At 37.5% G+C, this 19,445-nt stretch overlaps 1 protein-coding gene across 2 annotated transcripts in view; it reads right to left on the bottom strand.

The window, feature by feature from the left end:
* Positions 1 to 1,167: 1,167 nt before the first annotated feature.
* The window catches only part of syndig1l (synapse differentiation inducing 1-like), a 73,812-nt gene continuing 55,534 nt past the window's right edge, over positions 1,168 to 19,445 (bottom strand). For both annotated transcript variants that reach the window (XM_088647994.1, XM_088647993.1), the window contains exons 3-4: positions 11,332 to 11,469; positions 1,168 to 5,904 (exon numbers count right to left, since the gene is read on the bottom strand). In XM_088647994.1, coding sequence (XP_088504120.1) covers positions 5,746 to 5,904; positions 11,332 to 11,469 — 297 coding nt within the window. In that variant the 3' untranslated portion in view covers positions 1,168 to 5,745. The remainder of the gene's footprint in view (positions 5,905 to 11,331; positions 11,470 to 19,445) is intronic.

The following is a 19,445-nucleotide window of genomic DNA, read 5'->3' as shown; positions in this document are numbered from 1 at the left end:
CGCTAAACTAGCTATCACTCTGTGCGCTGCTGTGCCTGTGAAATTCTAAACAACAAAGAAACGAACCATAGCTATAAACAGCATGAGGCATAATGATGGGCAAACACACAGAGCTTTATTTTTATGGGGGCAAGTATAGGCTGTTTCTATAAACTTTAGATGTGAAACTGCAAGAGCTTACTGTAATGCTTAGGAAAGATGATAAGATGGATAAGAATAAGAAGGCAGAATGGTAAAAATAAAAATAAAGAATGGTAGAAGCTTAGCAAAATGAAAGGGTGAATATAATGGTTTTTCTATGGAATGGTGTCTTGAGGAAAACTGAGACTGTAAAAAGGAAAGCTTATTTAACGTCCTCATTATTTTTAAATTTAAAGAAATAAGCACAAAGTTGACAGCAGTTTGTAAAGATAAAGGTCATAAGAATTTTATATCAATGAGCACATTAACTTTTAACATTTTCATCTTAACGAAGATGGTCATGTTTCTGTCATGGTTTCAGGACGTAATGTTTAAACAGACATAGATAATGCACAGAATTGGAAGAGTCTTTCAGATTCATGGACTGCGTTTTCAGGCACTCACAGACATGCGTTAGTGTTTAAATGTCTAGACACTTAGTCCGAGTCTAGGGAAGAATATGTCTCAAAATATCATCCCATTAGAAAGTGGTCTTTACCCATGTTTTCTTGTCATTTTCTTGAGATGCGTAGCAATGTAAGAATGATTTCTTTCGTGTATACATGATAGGGGAAATCATGTGTTATGAGTCAAACCAAATAGTAAGAAGGCTTGAATTTGTAAAAAATGGCTTTTCAGGTCAAGTGTCTTTGATCCTTAAACCAAAGCCCTGAACCAATATTACTTTCAGTTTCTACACTACTAAAGTTGAGTTCGTCACACTGCAGAGTAATAGTAAAGTAATCACAGAAAAGGACAGTAAATCATAATGTGATTAAGGTAAAGAAGTGCTCAACATTGATAAAGACTTTTGAAGACTACTGTGAAGTAATTAATGATATACCCATGGTAAATTCAAGGCAAAACTATATATGAAATTGCCCAGATTTAGCATGTTAAAGTCATAAAAGTCCATCATGAATTATTACCGGTTTCCAGCTATAATTAAGAAACTCTGACTTAAAAAAAGCAACAGAGAAGACAGTGGATTGTTCATGTTTTTATTATTTATAAATCACATATTACTGTCTCCCAGATTCAGAGCAAACAACCTGCACAAAAGGAGAAAAACTCAAAGCAGAGACCGTTATTTTCTTGGTAAACAGGGAAATGCCAGACAATTCTTTAACATTCGATATTCTTTTCAGGAGATGGTCTGTCTTCTGCCGATGCTGTAGAAAATCCAAAAATGTAATTTTTTTTCCACTTGCAAAGATTTCCTCTGTTCTGAAGAAATTTTCTGAACACATAACAGAAACTGTTTGGAGATTTTTAATTTGTCTGCCATAAAAAAGCAAGGTGTCATTTTATAGTCAGCCTTTATGCCATATTTTATCACTTATTTACACATTTTGTTAACAAGAATCAGAATGCATCTATTATAAACATGGATTATAAAGTACCCAAAATAATGAATACCTATGAATGTTATGAGACTCACATACCTTATTCTTTCTTATATTTACAATTACCTTTTTATCGAATACCTTTTAAAATTAAAAGGTATTTTTGACAAAATACATATTTATATATATATGTACATATATATATACACATATTTAACATCATTATGAAATTAGCTAATTTTGCTTGAATGCCACATTAAGTAGCACAAATGACACTTTATGAATATTTTATAACCATCACATAATACCATATGTTATAACAACATTCACAAACCTTTATAACCACATTTTCCCACAACATACATAAGTATTCATATATTCTTTAATAGTATTGTCTACTAAACAATAGTATAACATGTATAATATTTGTATGATTCATATGACATATAACAAATATTCTGGGAATTAGTATGAATACTTCTGCAGATGTAATATCTGGAATGTGAAATTAATGGAAAAGAGATTGTAAAGAGGTTTGAATGTTGTTATATTGCATTATGTATCCAACACAAAAGGTGTTGTATAGGCTGCACAGTTCATTATTCAATTAATTATATCAGTGGCTCTCAGTGTAAACACTGAATATAAGCAGTATTTTAGAAGATGGGTCCTCAATATGGTGGGTGGTTGCTATGGGAACACAAGAGGTTAACGAAAGGCTACAAATGATCAAAGGCCATTGGGGCTCTTCCAAGAAATGAAGGTTATGCTAATCCTTGTTTAGTATAAATAGGTACTATTTGCAGACCGTCATTGACATGGGTTCTCTGATAACTACATTTCTCTTTATTTTATAATCCGTCAACATGGAATTTGAAAGTTTTAAAGTTTTAAAACTAGAATTTCAGGAATTCTTGTGTAATACAATAAGTGATTAAATTAATACCCATGTCAGTGTACTTCATGTACTTAAACTGCAGAGTAAAAAGTGCAAATTATCTAATATATAGGTATATTTTACATGATGTTTGAAAATCTCTCCATTTTTTTAGAACTGTTATGGAATGGTAAAGATTTAGTCTGACTGACTGATCTGTGCTTCTGATTGTGGGACTAGAAACTGCACTTGTTTATAGTGCCTTTCACAGGATAGACTTTAGAGTATATTAATTTTCAATTTGAAAGGCCTTTACTGAAAGCTAATTGTAAACCACAAGAGGTATGTATGACTAATTAATAACCTGCAAAGAAAACTGGAAGTGTATAATATGGGTTCTGATGGGTGACTGAACCGAATGAAAGCCATTTGCTGACTTTTAATGGTTGGAAAGAGTTTATAGGCCTTTGACATTAGATCTCATGACAAAGAAGAAGGATGTGGGAAAACGCCTACCTAAAGCTTTCCATCTTCTTCAGCTACAGAGGCGACTTGATGTGATCTTGTTCGTGGTCAATTAAAACTTGTATTTGAATTTATCTTGAACGTAACTGTTTGTGAACTGATTTTTCCATTTGGCATGGAGTAGCTCTAACATTGCTTAGCAGCACAGAAGTGGGAAATTATATGTGCGTAGGCAGTATCTGTGTGCACACGCTGCTATTGTGTTTAGCTCAAATGGCAAAATGGATGGTCCTCCACAGCTCTCAAATACAGGGAGGAAAATAGGAGACAAGATTATGCAGTGGTACTGGGTTTGAATGGGTCCATAACTGTTGTTCCTGAGCTCTCTTCATGCATTCCTCAAGACAATTGCAATCTTTGAAAACCATATGGCTGTGCAAGGACTGTTTTCAGTGCCATCAGAAATTCATTTTTAAAGGTTTTTTCCAAGCCCCAAACTGTAACTGAAAAGAATCACGATCACTATAAACATTTTGTGAACTAAACAAAAATCCTAGCACGTTCTTTTTTCATTTTAATTAACTTCTTTTGGACGTGAAAGTAACAATCTATTGATCAGGATCTGATCTTAAAAATGATGCATTTTTACAGACCTTATGTTGATTCTGTTTTATATGCTGTTGTAATCTTAACATTGGAGGCTTTTTATTTCTTTTCTCACCAGCAAAGGCAGAAAGCAAAGGCAGGGACATAATAGATTGAATATGTGCCTCTACTAAGTAATTGTGCATTAGTAACAATATTCCAATCAAACATATTAATTGGGAACGCATGGTTAAATGAATGAGGCTTTACATGACAGTTCACATGCTGTTTCTGCCTTTAAACAATATTGCTGGCAAGGCAATTTGTAAAGTCTCACACCATCTTGAAGCCTAATCTTTTCACATTCCTCTCCTATTCTTTAATCAATAACAGTACTGTGACAAGTAAAGTGTATTACATTGCTTGTATACTGTATATCCACATTAAGGTCTATTATAGCCCCTCTCAGTGGTTTCTAAATATTTCATCAATCATCACTTGCAGATCTGATGAAAAATATCTGGAACGGAATCTAGCCATTCTGCTCAGGCCTTTTATGTGCAACATAAATCCAGGCTCATTATGAATGCTTTCAACCAGTATGTTCAATAGTTTATATGCCAGGATACACAGATTGCTATCTTTATAACCATGCCATAAAATGTAACAAACACACTTTTAAAATGTGAATTTCAGCTTAGTATTCATGAAAGACAGGGGACAATATTAAATGTATGCAGAGTTCCAGGCTGCGTCCATAGCTCTGCAAGAAAACCAGAGCCTGTTGTTCAGGGCTATTTATGCACCAGGGCAGGAAAGTTTGTGAAAGTGGTCAAGATTAGAGTTTGACCTCCTTCTGAACTTTTGTTTCAAAGCCCATTAATTATTAAGTTAAGAAATTAGTGGTTCTTAAAATGTTTTCACTTTTTTCATACTTAAACCAAGGCTTACAGGACAGAAAGATAATTATTTCATTTCTCTACCTCACCAAATTAAAATATATATTCAGGTATAGTTGGTTTACAATTACTTTAATGGCTGTTGTTTTGGTAAGAATGACTTATTCCCTGTCAGCTCCAATTTCTTCAGACATGGGATTAATAAAATACTTTTCCTTTTTATTCAGACACACTACATTCTGAATATTCTCTTTGTTCCTCAGCAAAGAGCATGCTGTCAGTACATGTCACCTTAAAGCTGAAGAACGAATGGTACCAAACTCTAGATTTTAAGAACTGAAAGAAATATCCTTGATGAAACGAGTAGCAGTAACAATCTGAATGAAAAAACAAAAGGTTGTCAATCTAAATTTGGCATAATCTAAAACCTGAAATACACGGAAATTCTTAATAGTTGGATGCAGTGTGCTATAGATTTCAAACTTTGTTACAGTATGTACCAAAAATGCACATTTTCTTCTCTGCTCAGAATATTTTATTAACTTGAAAAGCATATTTTCTGTCATCTTTCCAAGCTATAATATCTACGATGCTAGATGTGACTGAAAAATTTATTTCCAGTGTTCTTTTTTTCCTCTTTACCATGCGCTTATCACAGTACCAAAATAGATCTCGCAGGAATCATTTGAAGAGTAATTTTAATGCTGGAAGCAGGCCTTGATGGCAATTCTAGATAAACACTTGGACAAATACTAGCCATTTTGGAACAGAACAGTTTTCACACAAAACGACACCATCTGTACATCACGGCTCATTTAAAAACACAGAAATGTAATGCACGCCGCATTGTTTTCAACTTGTTGTGGGAAATCTGCAGGGATTTTCCTATGAACCTTCAGAAAATGCTTTTATGGTTTCTATAGATTCTGAGGGAGCAGTAGCAGTCGGCCTCCAATTTTCTACCTAAAAACACGACCTTAATTATATAAATGGAGGGGTGAAGGAGTCCATGAGGGTTACAGCTCAGCTTGCTTTTAATCCTTTCGCATTGTCTTTCTAAAGGCTCTTTCAATTGTTGGAAAAAAACGTTGGAAATTGGTTTGCTTGTGGAGTAATACTGCTTTGTATTTCTCTGTCTAAAACACTTAAAAATACGAAAGGGTTCAAAGACTTAACTGGGCCTGTAGTAACAGGATAGGAGGTGCACTCCAGATCAATAAGCTCTTTGTTTTTCGTCCATTCATTAAGGTAAAATTTCAGCATACTCCCCTCACCCTCCTCCCTTCGCCTTCTCACTTTAATCCAAACTGACAAGCAGACATAGAGTAAAATAGCCAATAATACATGCTGCTGTGTGTGGCATTAGTACCATTTTACCACTCTCGTCCAGATGCTATACATGTCCTGATTTAGACAGATAAGCAATCAGGGCCACGACGACACCGACATACACCCCCGTGCCAATGGTGATGGAAAGGGCCGCCAGGAACAGAGCCCTTCTGGAGGCGGAGCTTGCCAAGGGGAAGTCTCCCTTGGCGATGGCTTTGCTGGTCTGAAGAAAAAAACAACAACAAAAAAAACAGAAAAATATGAGCAAATTCAAATCAGGAGCTGGGACAGGACGTCCAGTGTGCAATCGTAATCACCAACGGGATGCTTTTAGCTTGGCTTTTAAGTGAGATTCCCGTAATGAAGCAAGCAATTGCCTGAGTTTAAAAAAGTGCTTAACTAGGATCGCATTATGTAGATCAGAGGAAGAGGGGTTGGAAGGATTTGCTTTGTTGTTTCTTTACTCAAGCAGGGTTGCAATTTAGTTGGCAAAACCAGAGCAAACAAGGCTTTGATATTCTTCCCATTAATTTTCTATAGGCCCTGTTTAGCAACATCCAGACCGAAGGGATTTAGGAAGAAATTAACATGGTAAATATCAAAATAAAGCATCTTAATGATATTAATTTTAAAGAATTGAAGTGATTTTGTCCCATCTCCACTTTCTGAAGTCTAACACGACCTGTATCAAAGCCTCATGAATATTTCAAGACAGTGTACCTTGAAATGCTTTAAACTGTTGATTTTTATGATGGGAATCTGAGCAGGGACCTATAGTGTTTGTCTTGCAGCAACCTCTTATGTTCTGTTTATAGGAAGGCTCTTTATGAAAATTAAAATTGCTCTCAAAAATCAATCTGACAGCACAGATGGAAAGCAGATTTCACTTCCTCCTGCCACGGCTTTGATTGCGTAAATAATTTCTTTTCCGAACTATTTCATTATTTATGTATTTTGTTTCCATTTTGTCGGTCTAAAATGGGAGTTTCAATATTATTCTCCTGATCCTGAAGCGTGTCTGCTTGGCAGGAAACATTCCAATTTTACTGTTTGTTTTAAATTGGGCACATTTTATTTCATGAAAAGAAAAGAGCCCACAGAGGGGCTATATGCTCAATGGCACAGCTGTTCCAAATGAACTGAGATATTCACCTAATGAGCTCTCTTCAGCCTAAGCTGCAAGATATTAATAGAATGAGCTAGACAGAGTCTTTTCATTTTTGAGAGTTTTCAGTTGAAGAGGGAAATGAGGTTAAAAGGCAAAGGTGAGGCAAAGCAAAAAAAAACACCTCAGGATGAAGTAGCCATTAGTTTCCATGGAAACCGAGTGAGGATTAAAACAGGGAATACTGCTTATACACTAAGCCTATTACTACACCCCAGTGGGGAAATGTGATTCAGCATCTTTATTTAGACCTGCATACCTGTTTCTATTTTTACTAAGAGTACTTTAAAAGTCTTTGGAGGAATGGTGTTTTTCAACAGAGAAAATATAATTGCAAAACACTTTCTTGTGTGAGAAGAATAAGAATGTAAGAGCAGACCACTGTGATACAATGATGGAATTTAAAGCCTCATAGGAGATAATGGGGTATCTAAAGTTGATTACGGCTGTGCAATATTGTAAGACTGTTTAAACAAGCTCCTTAATTATTTAATGTTTTCTACTTGTTAGAAATTAATTAAGAACACAGTAGGACAAACCTACAAGGACTAGACTGGAAGGGCAATATCTCGTGTTTCACTGGCCTGGAGCAGTGTTCTCAATACTGGTTCTGAAGCACCAATGTGTCTGCTGGGTTTTGTTCCAATAGGTCCAATAATAATCACCTGTGCCAATTGTTGCCAGTAATTAATCTATTTAGTAATTAATCTATTTCTGCACTCAGGTCTTGGTTTAAAAATATCCTACGACAGGGTTAGGGTTAGGGTTAGGGTTCTCAGTCCTGGTCTTGCTATTCCCTGTGTCTTTGGTTTTTGATCCAGCAAAGTTCTTTATCCCAGGCTAATTTTTCTATTTGAGTCCCACTTTCTTAAATTTGCTTTCAGCTTTTAAAATACTGAATGAGATCAGTAATTTAACCCTGTGCTAATTAGTGGGCTTCTGGGCTGTTTTCAATCAGGTAGGGTAGCAGAAATATAATATATCCAGCAAGAAATACACTGACTCACTATGGAAGTTACCCAACACAGTGTCTCTCTCATCTGTGCCTGTTCATTAGCAATTGATCTCCTGTTAAGAGAGCTGTTTAGTCAGAAGGAAGGGAGCAAATTTGGGATCTGCAAATTGAGGAGAGACTCCATGACATTCTGTGTGCTGAGTGTGTATTTTATCAGGGAGCAGTTTTAAAACCAGGTGCGGAAAAGGTCTAAACCAGCAAGCAGCACAGTTACTGGCTGCAGTTAGCACTGGTGACCGAAGATCCAGCTGGGACAAAAACCCACAGGCACCCCAGAACCAGGACTGAGACCTTCTTGCACAGAGCACATGAGCAACTGAAACCATATGGTTTTCAAATCTGCTGTCTGAAGTACCCAGCCAGCAAACAGAGATCATTTTGTTTCTCTAGTTTAAGATAGAGCTACAGTATACTTTGATAAACAGGACCACATCTATTAAACGTCTGCAATATCTGGCACATACTGTATAATCTTTACACAAGGAAAGAATGAGGTCAAAACTAAAAGACAAGAACAAAGGAGTAACAGAATGGTTTTTAACCAGTCCTCTACTGCAAGCAGTTTGATCAAGGAAAAATAGATTGATTCAAAAATGTGTGTATAGTTAATTTTCAACATGTCATTAAGCAAATAGGGGAGCTCAGATTTTCATCTCCTGAAAGATTGCTCTAAGTTTGTTTTGCCTCATCAAGAAAAATGTTAATTAGTGATGTTAATATCCTTATTACCTTTCTTGTCAAAACAAAAAATAATCAGCTCCTTTGCAACTCGTGCTCATCATAGCCACTTTGGAGCAAAGTATTAGTCTTCTACACAAAATAAATAAACTCTTTTGGAGATGATTTATGTGTACAGTAAATGTTACATCTAGCCTAATACTTGCCTAATACTAAACCTGAGTAAACTCACACAACTGATATTTTCTAAATACAGTTTGGAGGTTGTTTTAAAAGCCTGTACACTAAAGTGTTGAGTTACTGTACATTGTTTAGATGCTCTATGTTGTAATTTGTGATCTGTAAAGCTTTTTTGCTTTGGATTTGGTAGTCATTTCCTCCCTTTCTGTATCTTTTGTTTTCCCGAAACCAGAGTCCTACAGTACCTGTCCTAGTTCACCACTGCAATCAGAAGTGAATGCCACTGCTGCCACTTCTCACTCTGCGGGTCCAGAATATAAATAGCCAGCCTCTGGTATCAGTCATTAATTTGTAAGGCTCAGTCGCTTGCGTTCCCAGAAGGAACAAGAGGTCACTGGCACACTTCACCCCAAGCTTTGCCTGTGCTCCATCTCCCTAATCAGTCCCAGCAGTCCTGAGCTTAATGTGAGTCACAGGCAGGGTGCAGCCAAGCACAGCTGTCTTAGATTCAAGCTCAGAACCGGCAGACAGCAGGGCCCAGCCCACACTGCAAACAAAGCACTTTAAGTGTGAGCCCCTTGATGGCAGGGTGAACTTTATTTTTATGGCTCAAAACTATTCTTTTTTCATTTAAAACAAAATCCCAAGTTTCTCTTTACATCTCAGCTCACAATGCCAGTGAGCTTCAGCAAGGAAAGAAGTAGGAAGGGCACACAAGCTCTTCCAAACCACCCTCCTATTGAGCTAATCATCTTTTGACGTGGTATGAACTTCACGGACGTTCTGCACTGATTTGAGGACTGACATGCCCCTTGCCAGTAGGCTTTACTCACTGCCCGCTTTCACGCTGAGAGAGCACTGACAGAGACTCAGCCAGCTAATCCCAGCCCTGATCCCTGGCAGTGTGGAGTGAAGTTGTGGACTGCTGCATGAGGAATTCTGGTTATAGCAGGCTGGTGACATGATCCTGACTCAGAAATGTGAAGTCTGGATCACAGCACTCAACCTGTGCTTGGGGTGAGGATCTTTACCAGCTGAGCCACACAGGAGCCCCTGAATTTGAGAGTCACTGCAATCCCATGTAATTCTTCATAAAAATCAGCTACTGTAAAAGTCGTGACTTTAGCACTCAATAAACACCACTGCTTGAATCAGCATTAGTCTGCTTTCTTTCTCTTGTTTACTTCTGGAATAACCGGTTCAGGTATTATGTAGCTGTCAAAGTGTTGACTTTTGGCACTGTTGTTACAGGACATGGCCCGTAAAAGTTATTGATTTCTTTTCTACACAGAGGCTGTGATTAATGTGTTACTTTGACAATGTGAAGAAATGTCTTGTAGCATGGTCTTAAAGGAAAGGTGGGAAAAAAAACAATAATGGTGGTTTTACCATTTTAAACTGTCGCCTTCATTTATCAAAATAACGTGTTAGAATGAGCCACGAGTTGCAGATCAGGAAAGTCTGGGCCATGGGAACAGAAATGACATATTAATTATCATCTTTTAAAAAAAATCATCTCAAATTATAAAAGTTAATACTGCAGGAATGGTTACGTCTGATACATTGAGAACTTTCTGTAAAATACTGTAAAAACTGTCCACGGCGATTATTGAAGTCATGATATATTTCTTCCATCCATTATCAGAAGCCTCATTAGCCTGGTGTGAGCTGCAGAAAGCCTTAGGGAGCTCTGGTGCAATAGCACCAACTGCCACACCACTGTCGCCACTGAAAAATCACTTTCCAATACGTTTTTGCACACTTTATATTTTGGCATCACAAAAGCAAATATTTTCTGACATGTATTAAAAATAATTCGTGGTGAGCTTTTCTTTGATTGCAGAGCTCTTCAGGCGGTCTAATATGACCGCCTCTTACATTCGGCAAGAGCTTGTTGATGTTGAAGTGTGGGCACAGGCAATGTGTGTGTTTGTGTGTAGGGTGCTGATTGGAAGAGGCTCTTCACTTCGGTCTTTCCCGAAGTCCGTCACCAGAGACAGGAGCTTCTTTTAGAGTAATAGGGTCAGATCAGTCCAAAATGATTATTTGTTTGGTTGGGAAGACCATGTGAGGAGCATTGGCAATCCAGCACAGAATTCATGGAAGCAAACCGAATAAGTGGGTAAGCAGAATAACATACTCATAGTAAAAAATCGGGGTTATTATTTCCAAGCTACACAGTATACTTAATCACATGCTTAATGCTTTATAGCGACATGCACACAGATCATGGCATATCCTTTAGCATAGTTTCCAGCTTGGATTGTGCCTAGCCATAGAAATCATGAGCACTAGAAATGATGCCGAAGCAAATGTTGTCACCTCTTATGTACGCATTATTTAATTTGAGCGCGTTGCCGCAAAGCATTATGCATGTGATTGTAACGTCTTGTGTAGCCGCCATGAGGGGCTTATGAAGCCATTCCGCAGCAACATTCAAATCAAGCCTTACCAATAGTAGCCTTTTTCGTTTAAGAAAGTTACTTTCACTCAGGGAAACGGCTGGAAATAAGAAGTCGTAGCACCAGCAAGGCAGCTCTTGCAGTTACTGCATACAGTACCTTCAAACCGAGGGAACAGGCCCAGCACGCATCTGGGAAAAAGACCCTTACCCCCTGGGAGAAGTAGAAGGCCGCGATGCCCAGAGGCCAGAAACAACAGAGCATGGAGAAAATGGCCAGACCCAAGTGGTCCCGCGGGGGGATCATTATGAAGTTGTCTTCGCTCTCGCTGTCGCTGGAACAGTCGCTCTGTGGAGACATCAGGGTGCCCTTTACTTTGCTGCCCCTGGCATTGTTGAAAAGGCATTGTTTCTCTTTTTCTGGGGGGATTCATCCATCATCCAACAAAGCCTATATCTAATCTAAGTATAAGGTAATACTCACTTGGCTTGAAAAATATGTACGTCTTGTCTTCTTATGTATTTATATAAAAAAAAAACAACACGGCATAATCATTTACTCTTGCCTCAGCTCACTTCCTCCACTACTGTGAATTATTATATCACTGCTATTCATAATCAATCACTTTGCATTGCCCCTTTAAGCATCAATAACATATGTAGGTAAGACTTAACATTTCAGTTCATTAGCAATGTAGTAGCAATTGCAATAACGGATTCAAACAGAGGAATCTCTTAAACTGAGGTGAGAATCCATGAGAAACTGGAGAAGTGAATAGGTATCAATACCTGCTTGCCATGAGTTCCCAGCTCAAATGATTGGTTCATCTAGTGCAGAAAGCAGCACTGCCCCAGGCAGTCAAGGTGTAGTTGGGTAACATCTTCATTCCCATGTCCTAACAAACCTGCCTAATTAGTAATAGCTGTTATAAAATATTGAACAGATGTGTGTTCCAAAAAAGGCACAAGTCATTTTACATCTAGAACATATAAAATGAGTCTCATTAGCATTGGTAATGATCAGATTCAGATACTTTTTTTGCTGCATTTTAAAATTCAAAGGACAAGCCTTGGAATTTCGTTCTTGTGCTTGCTTGTGCTTGTCTGTACAGAATAGTATGTAATGTTCTGGAAATATTTCAATAGGACCGTCAAGTTCTTTCTGATTTGACAGCGCAATTGTATTTAAAACTGCGACTTTCAATACATCAAATGTTTATATATAGTACATTTCAGTTAATGTAGAATGGATTTCAATACATTTATGCCCATAATGTCCTTGAAAGAAATAATAAAAAAAAAAAATCTGAAACATTATTAATTCAATGTGACTGATGGCTTCCTTTTTTGGAAAGGCACATTTTATAGCGAGCAATTCTAGGAAAGTTATAAAAATGCTTTTTTCTGCTGTATTTATTCTTTAGCTGGTAACAGAAAATAGGACACTCATCTCTATCCTTGCCAATGATATATTGCTTTCTTTCCCACTAGAATGCTAGAATAGCACTGGCTCATCTCCAACCCTGAGAAAGGCACCTGTGATCTGCTACAGTATTAGTAGGTCAAACTGCAGTGCAGTCTCTGGGGAGTTTCTGATTCTATCACAGAACCACTCTGACCATCTGGATCTGATGGTTTTATAGCCTTGTGCAATAAGGACTGGTGCCACGTCTTCCACCTACAGGTGAAACAAGAGTGTAATGCCAACACCTCTTTGGAATAATCACCGGTTGTAGCATAAAGTCAAAATTGTCTGTTTAGGGGGAAAACCAAATATGTTCTGTTTAAACTATCCCATTTACAAATGCTTCGAAAAGATAATTCTGTGGTTGCAAATCAGAATTGCAATGAATGATTTATTGCATTCTGTTAACAAGGGGCTGTTTGTTCCACTTCTGGTAGCTAGTTTATCATTCATAAAGCAACCCCTACATACCGTAAAAGCATATTAACAGCCCCTACATTAAAGGGTTACGCTTTTTCCATTGTCAAAGGCTTTGGAAAGCCTTTTGGGTCAAGTCCTTTTTAAATACTACAGTTGACTGAGAATATGTAATGTTAGAAATTATTATTATATAGAGTTGTTTTTTTAAGTTTCCTTAATTTAGTGCTGGTTGTTGAGGCAAAAGAGAATGGCATCAACTGCCATTTCCTCAGCCGAAAATGCTGAAATATTTCCCCATATTATCTTCTTATCCAGTGGGATGAGCTCTGTCTTCTTTAGTGCAGCTGCACACATCTGACACAGAGAATCAGAAAGGCAGCAAGCTCATCATGATTTGAAGTCGTTCAATCTGCCCTTGTCATGTTCTCTGCCATCACAACCAGCACACAGCTTGTGCCTCCTGGATGGCAAAGAATTTGTATTCTGTCAACACTCATGAGAATGCTGACAGATAAAACAGGATTAACTGATTGTTTTGTCCTTGTGAGGTGACAGGGAAAACAGAAAAAAAGACGATGTAATTTACCTGGCAAATTGGCTTCACAGCATTAGAGAAAGAACTTTTTATTCCCTTTCTTACTTTCCTTTTTTGGGGCTGCATTGTACAATAAAATAAGTTGCACAGACTTTCAAAAGAAACAGTCAGTTTCTAGTCAGTTTGCTAATTCTTTGACATTTTCCTTGTATTGTTTTAGCTTCTGTCTTCTGTTCCCTGGCACAGTATGTCAATGACAAATGGGATATTTAATGGGAAGACTCTGTCTTTAAGTGTTTTGGTCTGACTTCAAATTTATGAGACGTCAGTTCCTGGAGTGACCTTTTGGGAACGAAACTGTCGCCATTGTGTTATGCTCATGTCTGCTCCTGTTTGTATAAATAAATAGCCTATCAAAAAGAGAATTCATTTATTACTCTTGTTATTGTGCAAATCAAAAATAATCCCAGGGACTAGATGGAAAGAAAATAAATGGAAATGGATGTTCTTGGTGGAAAATAAATGAGGCAATTTAAAAGGACAACAAGAAAGTCAGGGAGTCTGGTGTTCTGTGTTGCTCGATGCAGTGTCTGTAAAAGCTTACCAGCCAATTATAATTTTACAAAAGCATGAGTCTCAAGCAGAAAAGTCACTCATAATATTTCCCTTTGTGCAATTGGTATAATTAGCTTATGATAGTCTCTGCATTTATTAGCTTCTTAAACAACATTTTCTTCCAGAATGAGGGCTCTGACGTTTCGTCAAAGTTATTCCACAAATGGTGCCCAAAACACACTGTGGTGCATGGGGTAGCACTGGCTCCTTGGTTGAAATCAGACTCTGTCTGTGTGGCATTTGTATGTTCTCTCTGTGTTTGCATCAATTTTCTTTAGCTGTTCCAGTTTCCTCCCACAAACATGCTGTTCAGGTTAATTGCTGTCTCTAGGTTTCCCTCTTTGTGCATATGTGGGTGAATGTGTACTGCACTGTATGTGTGTGTGCTCTCTGATAGTCCAGGGTGTGGCTCTGCTAGGTGCCTACCGAGTCTGACTGGAGCTCTCAGTGATCCTCTGTGGATAAAGTAGTTAGAGAAGATGAATGGATGGTGTGCAAAATGCTGCATTTCAGCGTGTCATTTCATCTGTGCGTATCTCATACGGAGATGCCAGGATTTTAAATCTAAGCCATCTGTCTGAAGCCTGTCCTTTACTGGGTGAATGAATCCCTCAGCTAACCTAATGCAAATCTACATGCCGGGCTAATATAACAGCCTTATTCCTCTGTTTAAAAGCAGGGGTTTGCTTTTGAGAGCACAACTGTCTAATTAATACAGGCTTTTCTTCAGTATAGGCTCTAGAATCAATTGTGAAATTGTGCTAGCAATTTAGTATTCTAATATCCCACAGCTGTCTGGGCTTCGGGTTCCTACTGTAAACAGCACAATCAAATAGTGCCCTACTCTGAGTGTCATTGAGTGATAGAGTAATGAAGTGACTTGTTATGAGGCCTTTTTTTCACTAGCAGCAATACTAGTATTGTCACTGAAGTGTAACTTTAGAGCTTCCCAATATGTTATGAGAAAAAGGAAGAGGAAGAGGAAGACAGAGAGGCTGAGTGACATGCAAGCAGTCACCTGACCAATTGTCTATTCAGGTGATGGCATGCAGCAGTTAATCCTCACACACTTTTGGGAAATATAAAATCTACCAATTTGCACCTTTCATATGTCAATGACCGAGATTATTCAAAACAATTGCAGCTTGGAGTTCCTTAGTCTACTGAGAGTACTGTTCTGTTTTATCTCTATTAAAATCTGTATAAGATTTGTTTCTTTGCTCTTGCTTGGATAGCTTAAGGCCTACTTTTGAATTGACAAATTCTTTGTGTTCATGTAATATAATAATTCACTGCATACATGTGTAAGCATTGATTCGCTGTGAAGATATTTGTGAAAATGAAAGGTATAGCATCTGTCAATCTCAAGCTGTTCATGGATACTGAATGCTGCGAAAAAACTGTTTATGTCTGACAGTTTGTTTTCAAAGCTGGCTCAGAGATAAAGCCATTGTTGTTGTTTTTAATTAAGAACATAATTAATTGCCTTGTGGCTCTGGCCCAGGGAAATGGCTGGTCTGTTAGATGGATTAAAGTAAAATTAAGATACAGCACATAAATACAGTAAAAAGAATATAATGTAATGTTTTGTAGACACGAAACCTGAAAAGATACTGGCTGGGACTGAACACTGTATAAACTGGATATGTCACTGCTAATAATGCACCTGCTTGTAGCAGATGTTATTGTCCATAGCCTTTGACATTGAGAAATATGACCTATCTGACTTGGGCTGCTCATGGCCAACAGTCTGATTGCACATTGTCAAAGGATTTGTGCTATAAACTTCATTCCCAGTTAATATTTACATAGTGAGTGCAATCTGTTTGTATTAGAGCATCATAAGTATACACATTAAGCATAAAAAGAAGAGATTTTAAGGCTCAAGAATTGAATTCACATTATTTGCCACTGTCTTCTACACTGGATCTTATTGACCCCTTTTGAATGTCAGAGGTAAGAAAAAAAATCATTATTGGCCTTGGTTTGACATAGTAATAAATCCAGCCTTCAAATCTTTGACATGATTGGTTTTCTTTTCATAAATTCTGCAGAGAAATTGCTATTAGGCTGTGAGCACCAATGAATGCATTCTTCTCCTGAGGCAGGATATCAAGGCTTATCTCTGGATGTCTCTTTTCCTCTAAATTTAACCAGCAGACATAAAATTTGACATAGCCCTTTGCTGCTGTGACTGCATACACATAAGCAGAGAAATGCTCAAAGTGTCAAAAGTAAGGCTACCACAGCCATTAATGAGCTCGTACATTATACTAGTCTAATGTAAATTTAAAGTTAATAGATATGCAATATGTAATAAAGAAATATCTGAAGGCTGTTAGCTGCAGATGAACAGTTAAAAGAATGGGGTATGAGTATGTTTTCATTAGGAATGCATTGAACAAATGGAGAAGCTATTGCTCGCCTTATGATCATTTCAATTTGTGCCTTCCACACTGATAATTTGATTTGTGGACTAGGTTTTATCAAAACTTTAACAAACCAGAATACTTCAACAGCATTGTTCTCTCAGCCATTGGTGGTGTCACCCCTTTCCACGTTTCTAAACAAAGGATTGCTAATCAGATGGCTGACAGGAGCAGTCTGCAATACAGACTAGACAACATCAACGACAGCTGTCCAAGCCTCCCTCCACCCTGGATCCATGCAGCGAAAGGCTCCATTTAAACGATATCAGGATAGAGCATGGTGTTAAGTTTCAAGGAGGCAGGTGTTAAGTTTCAAGGAGGCACATTCATACCTATTAGGAAGACATGAGCATAAGAAGAATGGAGAGGATGTACTGTATCTGCCTGTTCAGGTTAAAAAAATGCTATTTAAATAAGACGTTATCCAAAGTGTTTGTCTATTACAATCAGAAGCTAGCCTTTTTTCTGTATTGCAAAATTTGCTGTCAGTAATGCAAACTTTGAACAATTATATTCTTAACTCTGAAATCATCAAATATGGTAGATGAGGCAGGCTTGAGAGACAGTGTCTTCACACACTATGATATCAGCACCCAATGATACACAGCGATGAGTATTGTGAACAGAAATAGTGCTAATGGTTTTAAAGGTGAGGCCCACCAGAGGTGAAAATAAACCCTGATGAGTGCCCTAGAAATAGGAGACTAGGAAAAGCACATTTTGCCTATGAAAACCATTGCTGAAGGTTTGACCTTTTTAATTTAAGGGAGTTTAATACATATAAAAAACTGTTAGATACCTAACTTTGAAAGTATAATGTTAGTAAAACTATTATAAAATTACACTTCAGAGCAGAAACATTTATTTAATTTACTAACCTTAAATCCTAACTGAATTTGCAAAAGAAAAACTAAGCTTAAGCTTCAGAATTATGCTTTACCAATGTATTTTTTAACTTCAGAATATTGATCATTTCTCCTGAATGGTTCTCCTAAAGCATCATTATTTATTTAAGATAAGTGTGGGGCTGTGAGACAGTAAAATTACTGCGCCTGGTGCTGATGTTGACACAGACAGGCCCATTATTATACAGCAGTGATTAATTAGGCTTTTATGACTCTAGCTTTCTAATAGTTTTATCTTTACTGCACTTTTCAAAGATTTTTGTGTACAAAATGTACTAAAGGATGTATTCTATAGTATCCCACTAACATAAAAATCACAGTTCAGGGTGCTGAAAACAAATTAATACAGCTTAGAAAAGTCCAGACCTTCTCAATTGATTGCACAGAATAGAATAACACAGCCACCTGCCAAGCGTGGTTAAGCACAGGAACCAGAACAGCTCCCACAGAGACTATGGTTCTCAATACTGAAAGTTTAAACGTTTTTGTTGTTTTATGCACCACATCAAATTCTATTCTAAGCCACATTTTAAAAACCGTATGTTTCTTTGTTGTGTAGATAAAATTGGCTCCAGCAGATCCTCATAATCATCAGCATTATCAGCAGGTTTGAAACTTGAAGCTTTTTCTAGATAAAATCCCAACATAGATGGATGAAAGTGTTATCAGGTACTTTTGTCTTCAGGCTCGCCTCACATGTTCAAAGAATAATGATTGCACATCAAATTAACGCTTCATGCTCCCACACCTGAAATGGATCTCCAAGTGTCCTGTGTTCTCATTTTGACACTATTGTTTCCCTCGTCTGGATTCCATTTGGATTCAGAGATAATGAGCGTATGGAGGCTATCATTATGCGCAGAAGAATAGCAAACTAATTTGTAATGGTGAACTCTAGTGAGGACATGAGTTTTTCTTTTTGAAACTCTGTGTGATGGATGTTTTTGTCTGTTCTGTAAATCAGAAGTACTCTTTTAAAGAGAAAACGTAGATAGGACCAAAGATGGGGGAATAATCTCAATGGAGATATCAACTGCAAATTTTCATGTTCCAATGGAAATGCATCACCATGCATTGGGATTCAAATATATAACTGGTTTATTAAATTAAATTATGATTATATCTGAGCCAAAGTATAATTTGGTCCAACATCTGAGGTATTAAGGCTTCCTTAGATATGATTGTGCAGCTGTAGGAGTGTTTGTGCATTTATTTTCTTTTGTCTGTAGGAGGAATAGCTTAGGTGGGATGATTAGATGTGGACTGTTATATTTACAGCAAGGAACATCATAATGATGCTGCCTAATTCACTCTGAGAAAATAGCATTTGAGTCAAACAGTCCAGACGTAAAAAGTCTGAGATTCAGAATGCAGCTTTCTGTGTTCATAAATTACCCTGTGTTGCTTAAAAGCACACACAGGTGTTTGTGTGATTCATGTTTCTTTTATAAAAAAAGCTGTAATAGCTGCTGAACGTTCTTTGCTGCAGTGCCCCAGAGGCTCCAGCTGCATTTGTGTCGAAACATTGCCATGCAAACAATCCAGTTATTCTTTCAGACTGACTGCTCTCAAAATCAATAGTCATTTTTTTGTGCATTGTGAAGATGTGCCTGCTTCGAGACTTTTTCTTAATGTTCCTCAAATCCTTTCCCTGATCCTGAGAATCCATGGCACCTGGATGGCCTTATGAATGTCGAGGGACAGCACCATGTTGAAATGATCACTTGTGCACTGGTGCTAGGTAATTGATTATGGTCTTCTGAGAAATGAGTTATTCCCGAGAGAGGTCTTAAGAAAGATCAGCCTTGGTAATAGAAGTGAGTAAGAACTGGAAAGGGTAATGCTTTGAGCTCAATACTTTCGAACATGGTTCTCTTTCATAAAATATTTGATATATGAAAATGAAAAGAAATATCTGTATACTGAGTTTATTTTCTCCATGTCTAGTTAAAAATG

This window comes from Lepisosteus platostomus, chromosome 10, assembly GCF_059453375.1.
Source record: "Lepisosteus platostomus isolate fLepPlt1 chromosome 10, fLepPlt1.hap1, whole genome shotgun sequence".
Classification (NCBI taxonomy): Eukaryota; Metazoa; Chordata; class Actinopteri; order Semionotiformes; family Lepisosteidae; genus Lepisosteus; species Lepisosteus platostomus.
This window is presented reverse-complemented; position numbering and strand designations above follow the sequence as displayed.